Source organism: Ascaphus truei, chromosome 2 (genome assembly GCF_040206685.1).
Source record: "Ascaphus truei isolate aAscTru1 chromosome 2, aAscTru1.hap1, whole genome shotgun sequence".
Taxonomy (NCBI): Eukaryota; Metazoa; Chordata; class Amphibia; order Anura; family Ascaphidae; genus Ascaphus; species Ascaphus truei.
Genome location: NC_134484.1, coordinates 151,940,778 through 151,957,935, shown reverse-complemented (window position 1 = coordinate 151,957,935; position 17,158 = coordinate 151,940,778). Strand labels below are relative to the sequence as shown.

At 40.1% G+C, this 17,158-nt stretch overlaps 1 protein-coding gene across 1 annotated transcript in view; it reads left to right on the top strand.

Moving 5' to 3' along the window:
* LOC142486927 (cadherin-19-like) overlaps positions 1 to 17,158 on the top strand; it is a 252,368-nt gene that overhangs the window by 160,894 nt on the left and 74,316 nt on the right. The window contains exon 5 of the mRNA XM_075585433.1: positions 12,915 to 13,079. Coding sequence (XP_075441548.1) covers positions 12,915 to 13,079 — 165 coding nt within the window. The remainder of the gene's footprint in view (positions 1 to 12,914; positions 13,080 to 17,158) is intronic.

Here is a 17,158-nt window from a genome sequence, read left to right as displayed (position 1 = left end):
CCGCTGCCTGGTAAGGGATGGGGGCACAAATTTTAAGTTTCGCCTAGGGCATCAAACACTTGTGCCGGTCCTAACTACAGTTAACAGTACACTTACAAGGGAAAAAAACAGATAGATAAATATACAGAAAGATAAATAGATGACACACATAACATGCAAATAATAAAGGTGTCATTCACCCCATCAGTACCATGTGATTCCCCCAAACTTAACCCTTCCAACAAGAGTTTCTCCTGAATATTAAGAGCCCAGGAATCCACAGGATTAATACAGCTTTAAAAAAAAATACACCTGTAAAAAACAATAAATAATATTTTCTTTGCTTCTCGTTATCCCCCTCAAACATAGAAATCAATAACAACTTTTAAAAAAAATTCTAAGTTAAATTTTTTGTGCCAAACTGAAATTGGAAAGTGATTGAGTTCGAGGAAAATCAAAAAAAAATTGTAACTAAAACGAAAACCATGAGTGAATGTGCTCACCCTTTTCTTGCTCCTACACTTTATATGATTTGCTCAAAAATCACTGGACAAATATAAATGCAGAAAATGTGCTAATTTTGAGAATTATTATATGGTATGTGCTTAAAATATCTGATTTCATCCTGAAGCTTTAAATAAGACAGATACCATTCATCCTGTTTTATGAACAAGTAAGATTGCTATATTGTACCTGTAAAATATTGCAATATTGTAACAGGAGGTTGTATAGAGGAAATATAGAGATACAGTTGAACCCCGTTATAATGTGGTGCTCGGGGTCCACATAATGAGACCGCGTTATAAAATTATTTAATTTATTTTATAATTTGTCATTAATAAATTATAATAAAAATAATAATTTATAAATTAAACCACACCATGCAGAACTTGAACCCCTGGTACTTCACATGCTAGTGCAATTCTCTATCTGCAACACCACAGGGTTGTATAATGAATCTGACTCTATACACAAACTTAACATCTATTGCACTGTTTACAGTATGTGTGTGTGTGTGTGTGTGTGTGTGTTGTTATTTTAAAAAAAAAAGACACCTGGGAGATGTTTTTAAATCGGGAGCCACTCTCAAATCACGTCATAAGCAGATCCGCATTGTAGCGATCGTGCTATAAAAGGGTTGAGCTGTATAAACCTTCTGTGCACAAGCTTCGACAACACAAAACCCAAGCAAGCTCTTTTTGGGAATCCCTGAGCCCCCACAATATATATATATATATATATATGTATATAAGTGTCAAAAAGGAGTGCTATTGAACGTGGCGTATGTATACAACAGACGACAGAGAAGCCAAATGCTACATCCAACATGACAAAAATACACAGTAAAATACTATATATTCTCTTGAAAAATGGTCATTCTCTTGAAAAACGGTCATTTAGTTTAACCCTTTGGCCAAAGCGTTGTAAGCTTGCGAGCCAGGCAAGTTCTAACACTACCAGATAAAATACTAATATACCTCTATTAGGATTAAAATTCTCATTTACCTCTATTAGGAGGGACAAATACCACATTGATCTATATCCAGCAGATTAGTTACTAGGTCCTTTCATTATGCTGTACATAGACCCTTTTTCAAGATAATATATAAGTATTTTACTGTATATTTTTGTCATGTTGGATGTAGCATTGGGCTTCTCTGTCATCTGTTGTATACTGTACTGTACATATGCCACGCTCAATAGCACTCTTTTTTGACACTTATATACATATATATATATATATATTTTGTGGGGGCTCAGGGGTTCCCAAAAAGAGCTTGCTGGGGTTTTGTATTCTGTTAACCTATTCTCAGCTGTTTCAACTGTTGTAGGTTAGTGGCTTGTCCTTCCCAGTTTTTAAGCCCACCCCTCCCCACTTCCCAAGTTAGTAGGTCCTTTCATTCTTGCATTTAGACACTCCTTGATAAAGTGCTTGGTGCACGAAACATGTAGGAGGGTTTTTTGTACCTCCATTTCTTCTTAATGGACCAATAAAGGTTATTTTTTAGCAGCTTCTGACCCACTCTCTTCTTGCTGTGCGACTTCACCTCAGGTACCAGTGGCCTGAGACTAGGCCTAGTGTCCCACATTAGGCCCCAGCTAGGCCCCAACTTGCCATTAGTTTGTGGGTGCTTCAGGGAATGCCCCTCAGATAGGTACACTTTCCCCATTTGCCCAATAGTGTCAGGGACACAGCAATAACTCCATGCAGTGACTTGCGGCCTGTGGTCTGGGACCAGACCCCCACCGCAAGTGAGGGACTTTTAAAGGTGCGACACTGCAAGTGGAGTTCACCCCATGCAGAGGCGGACATCTTCGTTGGATCAGATGGATCCTCACATCAGTTGGCGGTACCTGAGTGCTGGAGCACCGGGCAGGTATCTATCTCTACAAGTGGACCAACGGCCACACACACATTCTGTGGGAAGTGTAACCACACACTGGAGTGGGATTGACTCTGTGGACACCGGGTGGTTAGGTGCCCAGTGCACCTCAGTACTTTAGTGGAACCTCACCAGGGTGTGGAAAAGGTGGTGATTGGACAGTAGGGCACTGTGTGGATATGGCCATGCGAGGCCTGTATGGTTTGGGTTATCAGTTAGTGTTACCAGTAAAGATAATTTATTATATCACTGTGTGTATAATTATTCCTTACTGTGTGTTCCTGGGAAGGAGCAATCTAATTGCACTTGGATCCCTCAGTTCCCTGCAGCGGGATCAGGCCTGCTTTGAGCCAATCAGGTAATGCACCATACGTAGTTTTCCTAGACACGGGGTGAAAAGGGGCTACATACATACAAATCTAGGACCCAAAGTAAATTATATGTAAATAAGGTTTATAAATATAGCTGGGCAAGAACAAGTATCTGACCATATAGTGTTTGGAGTTACTGCTCTGATTCACTGTGCTTTTCTATACATATGAACAAATTTGTGTAGCTAGGGAATGATACCAATATACCAGTATATCAGGAAAAGAGGACCCGGTTATCACATTAACCATTTATTGTCTAAGCGCAAGCTGCACAAATAAGAAATGACAAGTGCCCCTTGGCGCAGAGCTCTTATCCGATTTTGGAATTTTAATAGACGGAGTGGAATCACAATCTTAAGTTCCCCTAATACATGACGTACACTCTGAAGAACATAGATATATAAAGAGGAGCACCACCTAGTTAATTTAGAATACGGACATTTACAGTATCTCGCTGGCAAACGAGTTTAATTATAAAATAGATAAATGTTCCACTGGAGAGCCTCTGCAAACGTAAGGATAGGGAGTCATTATCTGTTGCAAGGAGTACAGTCTGCTCCTTATTTTAGACCTATATGGATTACAACAAAAGACAGGGGTGCCCAATGCTACATCCAATTGACAAAACATATATGGTAATAAGTATAAAGTTTAAATACTTAAATAATAATAATAATAATTACTGCATGCCACGTCAAGGTAAACCAAAATGAATGCAGGTCCTAACACTAAACTGTGAACCCTTCCATTTACCTCTGTATGAGGGGAAGCAACCACCGTGAGTCTTGTCCATTCAGCAAAATGCTAGAACCTCCCAAGTTAAAAAGGTGAGGAGGGGTGAGCTCTGGGGGGAGGTGCCACCTACCTCCATACAACTGTATGGATTACACCAGTTATATGTTGAATCTGGAATGTAACCAAGGTGAACCTTTATACTGTAGATTTAGCTCACAGGTAAACAACCACAAGCTTTAGGCGACAGAACGTGCTGAGGTTAGCATACATCACACACCTTATACTAGTGTGTATACAGCCCTTTTTATTCTATTTTTGATTCTGGGTCCTTCCTGCTCCGTCTTTGCTTGTGCGCTTTGTTTCTCCATTTATTCCTGTTTACTACAATATTGGAAGCTGCACAGCCTATGTATACAGGAGAAAAGGAACCTAGTAAACAAGCACTCTGTCACAACTGAATGTATAATTATATTGTTAAAATACTTTATTAGTGATCAATGAATAAAAAAAAGGGGGTTAAAATAAAATTAAATTGTATAATCAAACAACACGTGACTGTGTCATTTGTAACCCAACTATGGCTAGGTAGGTAGGTTATACATAAGGAGAACCCTGATTGATATTCGGGATCTGATGCTATACTTATAGCTGCCTATAGATATACGAAAGGGGCCATTATAGGACCACTATAAAGAAAAAGTTATGTCTCAATATAAATGTATCAGGGCGTGTATTTTGACGCGCTGTGATAGTGGACTTTATATGGTGTGTATATCTATAGGCAGCTATAAGTATAGCATCAGATCCTGAAAATCAATCAGGGATCTCCTTATGTATAACCTACCTACCTTGCCATAGTTGGGTTACAAATGACACAGTCACGTGCTGTTTGATTATACAATTTAATTTTATTTTAACCCCCCCTTTTTTTTAATTATGGCTAGGTAGGTAGGTTATACATAAGGAGATCCCTGATTTAATTTTATTTTAACCCCCTTTATTTATTCATTGATCACTAATAAAGTATTTTAACAATATAACTATACATTCAGTTGTGACAGAGTGCTTGTTTACTAGGTTCCTTTTCTCCTGTATACATTTACGTCCCCACCTAGTTAGCACCTCACCGTGGTTTACTACTCAAGCTGTGCGGACATTTTTCTTTACGTGTAGCCAAGCTGCACAGCCTGCCTACCACTCCTAGGATTTGTGAGTATTGCTTATTATTCAGGGGAACCTGCCAATGAGACTGATTGTGGGTGGGCTTGTACCATCTACCACCTGTCTTTAGGAGGATAGTACCCATACTAGTGGTTATTATGTACTAATACCATTACTCATTTTTTATACCTTGGATTAGTGGTTTTGGCTTACAATATTCTTTTATTCCTGGCATTGGAGCGCTTTAGCCTATTTTCTCTATCTTCTCTTTCTGTATACACAACTTGCCTGGTATTTTTGCACATACTATGCATAGTGAGGCCCTATATACACTTATATGGTGATACTACAAGTGCTTATCTGAATTTTGAATGGGTTGTTTTCATTCATGCTCTCATCTTGTGATGAAGAATTTTAAGTTATGTACTAATTATTATAATTAAGGATAGGTTTTTATTATCATTTACCGCTTTATGTAGAAGTTTAGCCCAATATCACTGGATTAATTAATATTAGACTGTTGTGCACCAATAAAGGTATACCTGTCTGTGAGGCACAGCCCCTTGGTATACCTCACAGTATTCTGTTGTGAAAGGAGCATATCATTTACAATTGTTTGTAGTGCGGGTAATCTCTTAATGGACAAAGCTGACAGCAGTTCAAATGTTTGGAAGCGTGTATATGGACACAAATTAAATATAATAAATACCTTCTGATGTATTATTCTAAATGTGCTATTGATTTAATCCCCCATATTGAGGTTTGGATGAATTCTGTAGTTTAATTAACTGACTTACATTTTTTTTAATGCACCCATACACGTTTACATATTACATATGAATTCCATATGAAACAATATGAAATCGCTTTTTATATTATTATAACGGTTAAGCAAACAATAAAGAGAATAGCGGAACACTAGAAATATTTGTATTTGCTCCATATACTGTATAACCTTAAAATAATTATAATGAATTTGATATTTATAATATTGTGCCTATACTACATTATACACAAATGTGTACATTTTTTATGTAACTAGTGTGTTATTTAAAATATCACTGCAATAATGTATGTCTGCATTCATTTTGATGTCTAGTGAAATAAGCATGGAGGAATACTGATTAGTCTGGACATAGAGAAGCATTGTTCTTTTTTGACCTGGTGGCAAATTCTTGAGATTCTGTATTCATTTTGAAAGCTAGATGTGTGATGCAGTTCTCAGAAGATTAATTTATTTCCAAATAATCCTAATTTAAAAGCTGGCATCTACAGTACCTACTGAATTTGTAAACATTCCCTTCAGTAATCAGACGAACAAAGAGCAGAAACCTAGAATGGGCACTCTGAACACCTGAAGGGTGATATGATGGACACGTTAAAACATATACTTTATTATCCAAATTAAAATAGTGGGTATTAAAACGAAAATTAAACGCTCCGATCCTATAAGTATGAACACTCAATTAGGTGTTCTGGATCAAACTCAAATACACTGCACTTAAACACTAAATTGTGTACTACAGTATGAACAGGTGGGTGTGATAGACCACTGTTCAGTGTGAACCAGGATGCAGCTAAAAAAACTCTACTGTATTAGTTTGTGCTAGTATAGAGACCCTGAGATGATAGTAAATAGCAAATTGACATGAAAATGTGGACCCTAGCCAGGTCTGCCAGTGTGCTGAATGGCAAGGTATCTGACTAGATGATGCGGGTCCTGGACACATGTAGACATGACATAATGATATGGAGTCAAGTTACTAAAGGTGTAAATGACCAGAATATCAGGGTCTAAACAGTCTAGCACAGTTCCACTGGGTGTATGACAAACCCTAGGTAAGGTTAAGCTGAGTTAAAGGGATCTCAAAAATTGGTCCCATTCCAGCTAAATGTGGAAGTTTAAACCCCTATAGCTAGGTACATCAACTTTTGCCAAAATGGGAATCCTGACTCTATCAAGTTTACTGGCATTGATAAATACTCACCTGGGATTCGGAAGGGGGACTGGGATGTGGACCTTCTAAAGAAGGAGGCCAGGTGGATATACACTCTGGGTAGCCTGTCCCCAGGTGACTGAATGAGGGGTTCATGTACTCTCCATTTATTTGAGACAGTACTTAACACATTCCTCTCAACAATAAACCAACTAACCTCCCCCCCCCCCTCTATTCCTCACCTCTCCCTTTTGTGGTTTTTGGGAATTTGTATGTTTCCTGATCTACTGATCTCCTATCTGGACATGGGTAAAACCTTAGGATCTGTGTTTATATAATATAATACTGTTAACATTACATGTTTTAAGAAGGATGTTATTAATACACAAAGCACTTTATCCTACATGAAGACACCATCAATTGTCCACAAAATACACAGGACCTTTATTAAGTCCTCAGTACCTCTACATGCTAGCCTGCAGCATTGTCTGCACAATATGGAGTAAGCATCAATCTTTGAGGTACTGTAGTGTAGGATTACTATTGCTACAACACATCATCAGTAGGGTAAAACTAACCTGCCTCCATCTGTTGTGCAGTCAGAGGATCCTGACGTCATGCACAGGGGGTGGTACTAAGTGAACGGGATGAAATTACCATAAGCGCAGGGGTATAAAGTCACTCACCGTTCAGGTGGGTCCCTCCCCCTTTGTATTTGCCTTGAGGGAGCAGCTACGCGAAACGCGCGCGTCGGCAGATGTGTGCACGCGCAAGACTCACATGCCTACCCGCAAGTCAGCTGGCGGAAGTGTTCGCCAGTAACTACTGCGTGCTATTTATCAAAGGAGTTTCCCACACTGATCGGATGATCTAAAGGGAGCTCAGCTAACCAGGAGCTGCTACTCGATCTGTCATACAGTAGCAGTAAGCTGTATATTAATACACCTTTTCCATGTTCGCATACCTTTTACCTCTCATATAGTACTGATCCTTTAGAGACCAGCTCTGACAACAGAGCTGGTGCTGGGTCAGTACAGTTTACCATACAGATACTAATCACTTTTTGGATTTCTGTATTGCAACCATAGTATCTGCAGGCTTGTCTCCATCTGAGGGGTTTCTGAACAGACCCTACACTGAGTTTTTGCCTGTTCGGTTCTACTTGTGCATTAAGTGTGTATATCTAGTATTTTAACTTCCACATTTAGCTGGAATGGGACAAATTTTTGAGATCCCTTTAACTCAGATTCACCTTACCTAGGGTTTGTCATGCACCCAGTGGAACTGAGCTAGGCTGTTTAGACAATGATTTTCTGGTCATTTACACCTTTAGCAACTTCACTCCACATCATTATGTCATGTCTACATGTGGCCAGGACCCGCATCATCTAGTCAGATACCTTGCCATTCAGCACACTGGCAGACCTGGCTAGGGTCCACCTTTTCATGTCAATTTGCTATTTACTATCATCTCAGGGTCTCTATACTAGCACACACTAATACAGTAGAGTTTTTAACGGCATCCTGGTTCACACTGAACAGTGGTCTATCACACCCACCTGTTCATATTGCAGTACACAATTTAGTGTTTAAGTGCAGTGTATTTGAGTTTGATCCAGAACACCTAATTGAGTGTTCATACTTATAGGATCGGAGCGTTTAATTTTCGTTTTAATACCCACTATTTTAATTTGGATAAAAAAGTATATGTTTTAACTTGTCCATCATATCACCCTTCAGGTGTTCAGAGTGCCCATTCTAGTTTTCTGCTCTTTGTTCGTCTGATTACTGATACATACCTAGGGAGCACCTACACCAACCGCCTTCAGACAGCTGCTGGGGTTCACCTACTTGTCTAAACATTCACTTCAATAATGTATGTGAATTAGATATACTGTACCATAGATGAACAGTGTATCCTTCAATATGTAAGTATTTTTATGTTTGCTTTGCCCTTTGTCATAGAAGTGAAGCATGGCATTTTCAGTTACTCGCTGATTTGGAAACACTGCTTTGGACTATCTTGACATAAATAATGTCAGTAGTTTTTGTGAACAAAAATGTTGAAAACATGGATTATGCTGTGTGTGAAATTCAAACATGAAAAGTTTGGAATTCGCAAACGATAATACAATGCCATGTGTTGTGAGGAGGTGTATTTAGTCATTTGTTGGCTACACTACACTTTTTAAATTACTTTAATTAAGATCAGATTGGAAGTTTGAGCAACACTTTCTAGTAGTATTATAATGTTTTGTTATTTTTTATGTTTTGTTACTACTTGTTCCACAGTTGTTGGTTGTTTTTTTATTCATTGTAATATTGAGTTTAATCTTAGACAATATGAAAGATTATTGTATCTGTCACATATAAAAGTACTGTGATTTAATAATAATTATCTAGGCCCACATATTTGTAAGGATAAATCATTTTTAATTATCCCACAGGTTAAATACAGGATATATTATATATATTTTTGCAAGCCCATTTATGCACACTCCTCCGACATGTATCATGTTTTTTCAGATGTATATACGGTACTCAATTTTTGCTCAATGTGAAATATTACTCACATCCATGAGACTTAATTACACATTTACAGATCATAACATTTTTCCTTCCCTTTTGGAAGCATCAATTGAACAGCTTACAGTACATGGTCTGACCATGCTCCTATGGCCTTTTGTATACTGTAGATGCAGGTACCTGCATAGGTGGATGGGGGAGCTCAAGGAGAGATAAATCACCCAATGCTCTGTATTGGCACTTTTGATGCTTGTGTGCAGAAGTAATAGTAAAAATGTGTGTTTGCTTATGTAACCCTTTTTCTGAACCCTCCCAAAGAAACTACTGGTCACTGTACAACACCTGCGGCTCCATGAGATCTGAGCCTCCGCTAGCTGGGAGCCTGGGGTAACACTCATACACTTACTTAGCACAGCGCCTCCACATACACAGGATCCCCGTGATGTGAGATTCCCCTGGGCAAGAAATACAATAAAACACATATATATATGCAACCAGTTTTACTATATGATAATGCACGGAACCTTATCACTCTCTATTACACGTGTAACGTGTAACCTTAGTGGCCTGGCCACTCTCATCAGGAGCAACGCCTCCGTCCCCTCACCGCGTGCCCTACACACCGTGTCCATATATATTAAAGTGATGGTATAGGCTCAGTTCTTTAACCACTCGCTCAGTGTTCCTAAAGAGTTTAGTCTAAGGCGGGATCAGCGCCTGTTGACCGGTGTTGGTGCACTTGATGTTATAGTACCTTCTGGTCACGGTGGTAACCGGTACCTCTTCGCAAAGGGTCAGATGAATCAGCGGACAGCCTCCTGGGTCTCAATGTCCAGCCGTCTGGTCCCAGGCGACTCGCCGCAAACCTGCTCCCCACGCTTGTCCCTTTGTCCCTAGCTGGTACTCAGTAAGGGTGATGCTCGCTACTACTTTAGGCCATTCCTGCAGCACAGCAACCTTTGGTGACATCAGGGAACACTCCTAGGGGCCTACGGGGTAGCCTGTCCTATGCAGGTGGGTCACTGACCCCCTGCACCCACACTACCTCTCTCTTCACCTCCCGGATCCCCTCTGACTACTCAACCTAAACCTGCAGCAAACACACTGCACACACACAGTACCTGCAGCAATCCACTGCACTGCACACACACACTGTGCCTACTTGTCAGCGCTCATAGCACTACCAGCCGTGACACTGACAAGACTGCACACTCACACCTAAGGGCAGGGTCCCTAACCTAGGGACCGTCCCTCAGTACCTACTCCCTACCCTGGTGGGGATTGGGGCCTGTCTGGGATCTGGGGAACTTTACCTGGTGTAGGAGCCACTTGCTCCCTACACCCTTCCTTCCCCTTCCTGCTCCTAGCTTCAACTGCCAAATGTGGTCCCCGCAATATTGTAGCCTTTCTCCACAGGAGAAGCTGCAAATCCCTATTTGCTTGCTGGCTGCACGTGATGTGGGTGAGAGGCTGCTGGGAATTGTAGTCCACTCAGGACCTCTTTAGCATTGGGACCGCGTGCGCTACCCTTATGACGCCTGCGCGACCAATGCGCACGCTCACGCAACCTGTCATGGCGTCCCCCACTAGCCGGGTGTGCCGCAGAGCCTCGGAGCGCTACATGGGGGGTCTCTGGAGGCAAAATAAGACCGGGGCTACACTTAGAAATAAAATAAGATGGATAAGGGGTTTAGATCTTTACGCACTATGTTTAGATAATTACAATGGGTGTAGTTTTTCTTTATAGGGTGAAGATAGTTGAAGAGTGGCCAGGATCCCACTTCTGCCATACTTGGAGCTAGATATTTTTGGTTGCTGCACTATTCAAATAAAGTCTTACACAAGATATATTAGCACAGTGTTTCCCAATTAAATTTAGTCGTGGAACCCTTTTTTATTTTGTACAACAAAATGTAACACCTTAAATATTTTTAGCGTAGCACATGAAAAAAAAAAAAAAAAGAAATCCGCCGCAGGCGAATTTTTTTCTTGGTTCAAGATCAAATACCTTTAAATTGAAAATTAAAATTTTTCCAGGGGGAAGGCAACTACACATTTTGTCCTCTTTCATGTCCCATAAATAAATGCAGGCGCCCTGTATACGTGCCCGTCAGGGGAAAAAAATGATAAGGTTTTACTCTTACTTATATGATAATTATAGCATCAGATTCTTTGTTTATTATTATGGTGTAGGGGGGGAAGGGAGCCCGCAGTGGTGTTGGTGTCTCCGTCCCTCCTGGCGCCTCCAATTTTTAAATGTTTTATTTTTTCGCAAAACACTTAATTTTACCTCACGGAACGCCAGGGTTTTTGAAAAGTCCCCCATTGTCCCAATATATTTTTAAAAGACCTCAGGGTTCCGCGGAACCCCATTTGGGAAATGCTGCTCTACAATACACGTGTTACTCCATTACTATACTGCACACACACACACCTCACTCCTATACACTTCCCCCTTTATACTTTCCCTCACTCCTTCCTATACTCTCCCATACACTTTCCCTCACTCCATCCTACACTCTCCCATACATTTCCCCACACTCCCTCCTATACTCTCCCATACACTTTCCCTCAATCCTTCCTATACTCTCCCATACATTTCCCCACACTCCCTCCTATACTCTCCCATACACTTTCCCTCACTCCTTCCTATACACCTCCCCTTCTCACTCACACCTTTCTATATTGCCATACACTTTCCTTATAAGTTGATATCCCATGCGCCCTCCTCCCCTGTCACTGCTCTCCTGCTCCAGCACGAGTTGTAACCGCCACCCTCCCCACCCTCCCTCCTCGCGCTCTCTTCTCATGCACCTCGCTCTCCACTTTCTTCACCGGCAGCTCGCTCCCTTCTCATGCACCTTGCTCTCCACTTTCTTCACCGGCAGCTTTTGCTGCATCAGCCAACTGCGCTAGCGGCATCTTCCCCTAACGAGCAGCGTGCAGAGCCGGGGCTTCCCGCACAAGCCTCAGTGGAGCAAACAGTCTGTCTCTTCGTGGCTGCTCACCCTCTCCACAGCCGCTATGGGAGAGTGGGGGGAGAGGGGGGTGGAGGAGAGCCATGGTGGAACACCTGGGACTGCTCCGTGGAACCCCAGGGTTCCACAGAACCCCATTTGGCAAACACTGTTTTAGCATAATAAATTGTTCATTTGCAGGTTGCAAATTTTTTTGGATATCCCTTCCGCAGGTGAATATTTACATGTACAGATATCCAGCTCCAAGAAACAAAACAAGTTATGATGAATAAGAAAGTGACAAAAACCCTTCACCGTACAGTGTGCAGCAAATACAAATACCAATTTTAGCCGTTTTCAACCTCACATTGATGAAACCCAAAGGTCAAAACAGCTATCTGTGCATAGGTTTACTGGTTATGCTATACATAATCCCAGGCTTTGCTGAAAAAAACTGCGTAATGTGGCAGGCCTAAGCTTATAGGAGGTCCTTGTTAAGATGGTATTTTTATTTGCTGTTTACTTTGACAAATTGAAAACAAAATCGCTGCCTTTTTTATTTCTACTGCAGCTGCTGTTAAGAAGCCACAGTCTCTCTCCCTACATGAGTGGAAAATTAGGGGTTGAAAAACTATGAAAATTGAGAGACATACTAGTGCAATTCACAATACTCTAGATACGTTTAATAAGTTTTGTTCTTGTGGCCATACCATTAGGATGTTGTCTTATTTATTATCCTCAGTTTGTAAAGTCATTTTTATGAAAATCAATAAAGTCTAAGGTACACATATAACATCACTTCTATTTTAACTTGCAAAAGAAACTTTCTAACTGCTTCAATTCTTTTCAATTCTATATTTTTAGGAGTAATTCGTGTGGCTTCCCAAATGGATAGAGAAGCTAAAGATCAATACTTTGTCATAATCCAAGCCAAAGATATGGTTGGTCAAATGGGTGGGCTGTCAACAACAACAACTGTAACAATTAACTTGTCTGATGTCAATGACAATGTACCAAAATTCCAGCAAAGTAAGTAACAAAATCAAAATGAACTTGAAACATAAGTTTCCTTCCCATTCTATATACAGTATGTGTGCTATATGAATGCAATTTAAAGCACATTGCACAGTAGGTACAATGGGTTCTCGTAGACACGCAAAAACTTTTCACGTGTTTGCAAATTTTGCAAATTGTACTTTTTTGGTAAAGCGAAAACATTTTCTTCAATACCAGCAATATGTTGTATTAACAGCAAAGTGGCCATTGTATTTTTGATAAATTCAATTACTTTTCCTTTCAATGTTTGATTGAACTTTAAAAAACAAAATAAAAACACTTGTTGGGCTACTCTTTTAATACTCCCAGCAAAAAAGCCAAATCAACTTATTTCAACTCAGAAGACCCCCTGCTCCCGCACACTAGTATCAAATACACCCCGCCACACACCAAATAAAAAAGCATTAACTTAGTAGATAGCTGCTAAGGTAATGAAGCTGCTTACATTTTATTTTTATTCATAGTGTGCAGGAGCACGGGGTCTGCTGAGGTGAACAAAGTTGATTTCAGCCGCGGGGACTCCCTACTTCCCGAGATACAAGCCCCGGGATGCCGGTATCCCTCTGCTTTGTTTAGATCCCATGTGGATTTTAATATGGCGGGGCATCCATTCCGGGGCCTGTAACTTGGGAAGTAGGGGGTCCCTGAGGCTGAAATCAACATTGTTCATCTCAGGAGACACCCTGCTCATGTACAATATAAATAAAATGTAAGCAGCTTCATTACCTTAGCGGCTAGCCGCTAAAGCAATGAAGGGGTTAAGGCACAATAGCAGTTTTATTGGGGGCAGAGAGGGTGAGTGAAGTGGGTACTTGGAAAGAAAAAGATGAGGGATTAAATAGAGAGATAGGCGTGTGTGAGAAAAAGAAGTGGGTGGAATAAAAATACATTGGGGAAATAAGGTAAATACATGAGGGGATAACAGAGAGAAAGAATGAGATGAACAATGTAAGGAGAGAAAGACATGCTGGGGCAGACAGAAATGGTGGGAGTAAGATGCTGGGGAGTGTGGGAGAGAAAAAGACAGACTTGGAGACAGGAGACAGACATGTTTGGGAGGAAGAGGAGAGAGGAGACATACTGGGGAGGAAGAAGAGAGAGAGACGTTATGGAGAGGAGAGAGAGATATGCTTGGGGGAGAGATAGAAAGAGAAATGTAAAGATTAAGGAGAATTACTTGAAGGGGGAAATAAGAGTCAAGGTGGGGAGAGAAATACATTCAAGGGTGAAACTAAATAAAAAAACACATTAAAGGAAGGAAAGTAGAAAAAGACTGGAAGAGGGAAAATAATGAAAGACATGCTGGGGGAGGGAGAAGAGAGATATTCTGTGGAGGGGAGAGGAAAGACAAAACCATGCTGGGAGACCGAAGGGGAAAATATTGAATGACGGGAAGGGTGTGAGAGAAAAAGACACTAGGGGGAGAAAGGAGAGCAAAATACAAAGGGTATGGGGGAATGAAGACATGATGGGTAAAAGTAGACAGAATGTGTTTATGTCATAAGATTTGCAGGGGCCCCATTCTTAAAATTTGTCTTGGGCCCCAAATATTTAGTTGGCTGTCCTGGAAAGGACTAACTAAGAGAGGAGAATGACATTGGCAAAGAACACATCTACCTCTTTGTACTTCCTTCAATCCAAGGCCTTAAATAGTCCCCTCTGATAGAGCACTTAAGATCCAACTAACTGGGGATATATTACAGTGAAGTGCATATTTAAAGAAATTAGTCATACACTGTGTACTTTTGAAGTCCCACGTCTCACTTTAGACTTGCTGTTTAATACAGTGACCTTAAAACTCATTTTATGTTGTTATCACTTTAAGGAAGAGACAGATCCCTGAGGGTGCTATACATATCAAACGTTTTGGATTCTATTAGCATTCCCCATTACTGACACTAGGCATGGGAGAGCACTAGTGGTTTAATGCTATATTTTAAAGTCAGATCAATATTTTTACCATTGGGCACACTCTGTTGTGAATCATGTACTAAATGCAGTGATGTTCTCCAAGACTCTTAATATACAGTACAATTACACTTTCATCCTTTGAGCCAAAATCAGTGAAGACATACAGTATGAGCATGTAGAATAAACAGCACGAGTGATGATCTGAAGATATATACAAATCTTAACTGGAGTGTAACTTACTGCATCATTTACTTAATATACAGGCAGCACACTTTTCCCCCCTCTCCAGTGGAATATGTACAAACAATACTATGTTCAAGACCTTCTATTTTTAATAAGGGGGCACTTCCATGAATGTGTCTTATGTTTTGAAATATGTGAGCGTTCGAGATTTTATTTTCCAGTATTCAAATAAAAGTATTATATTTCCAATATTCCTTCCATGAGGTATAGAATGCAGTTATTAACGAGTTGTCTCTTCTTTATTGTGTTCATTATTGCTATTCCATTTGTGCACCAATCTTCTAGACTAGAAGCTGTCAGGGTTTCTTTTTTGTTGTTGCTATTCTAAAGTCATCAACAAATTAGTAGGTCTCAACATCTCATAAATGACTTTGCTATTTATTTATTTTTATTTATTTATCAAATATTTTACCAGGAAGTAATACATTGAGAGTTACCTCTCGTTTTCAAGTATGTCCTGGGCACAGAGTAAAACAAATAATACATGGTTACAAATACAGTTACATAAATGAACAGGGTATACATTATATACAAGACATTGCGTGCACAGTTAAAGAAAATACATATTATGGGCGTATGAAACAGTTACAGACCAGATTAAAATGTGAGACAGCCTTAGATTTGAAAGAACTTAAACTGGTGGTGGATGTGAGAGTCTCTGGTAGTTTGTTCCAGTTTTGGGGTGCACGGTAAGAGAAGGAGGAGCGGCCAGATACTTTGTTGAGCCTTGGGACCATGAACAGTCTTTTGGAGTCTGATCTCAGGTGATAAGTGCTGCAAGTGGTAGGGGTGAGGAGCTTGTTCAGATAGCTGGGTAGCTTGCCCATGAAGAATTTAAAGGCAAGACAGGAAAGGTGAACTTTGCGCCTAGACTCTAGTGATGACCAATCTAGTTCTTTGAGCATTTCGCAGTGATGTGTGTTGCAGTTGCATTGGAGAACAAAATGACAAATTGAATTGTAGAGGGTGTCAAGTTTGCTAAGGTGGGTTTGAGGTGCCGTGCCATATACTATGTCTCCATAGTCAATAATTGGCATTAGCATCTGCTGTGCGATACGCTTTCTGACCAGGAGACTTAGGGAGGATTTGTTCCTGTAAAGTACCCCTAGTTTGGCATAGGTCTTGGTTGTCAGGGTATCAATGTGCATCCCGAATGTTAAGTGGGAGTCAAACCATAAGCCCAGGTATTTAAAACTATTTAGAATATATAGTTAAATACTATGCATTTTACAGGTATCTCATGTGCCTTGGAAAATTATGTGTCAATGCTGGAGAAGAGACAATTTTCATCTTCTGCTTACACCTATAATAATACATTTTGGCAGAGCAGAGCAGAGCCTAGTATTAAGAAGGTGCAGTTACTCTTACTATTGTGTAGGTGAAAGTTCTGAAGACTATACTTAAAAATGAAGCAAGCTAAGAAAGTTACAAATTATTATTATCACCAATCTACAGTGGTGTCAAAAAGAAAGTACACCCCCTTTGACTTCTATGGTTTTACATATCAGGACATAATAACAATCATCTGTTCCTTAGCAGGTCTTAAAATTAGGTAAATACAGTACAACCTCAGATGAACAACAACACATGACATATTACACTGTCATGGTTTATTTAACAAGAATAAATCCAAAATAGAGACGCCATGTGTGAAAAACTAAGTATACCTTATGATTCAATAGCTTATAGAACAACCTTTAGCAGCAATAACTTGAAGTAATCATTTTCTGTATTACTTTATCAGTCTCTCACATCATTGTGGAGGAATTTTGGCCCACACTTCCTTACATCGTTGCTTCAGTTCATTGAGGTTTGTGGGCATTTGTTTATGCACAGCCCTCTTAAGGTCCAGCCACAGCATTTCAATCAGGTTGAGGTCTAGACTTTGACTGGGCCAT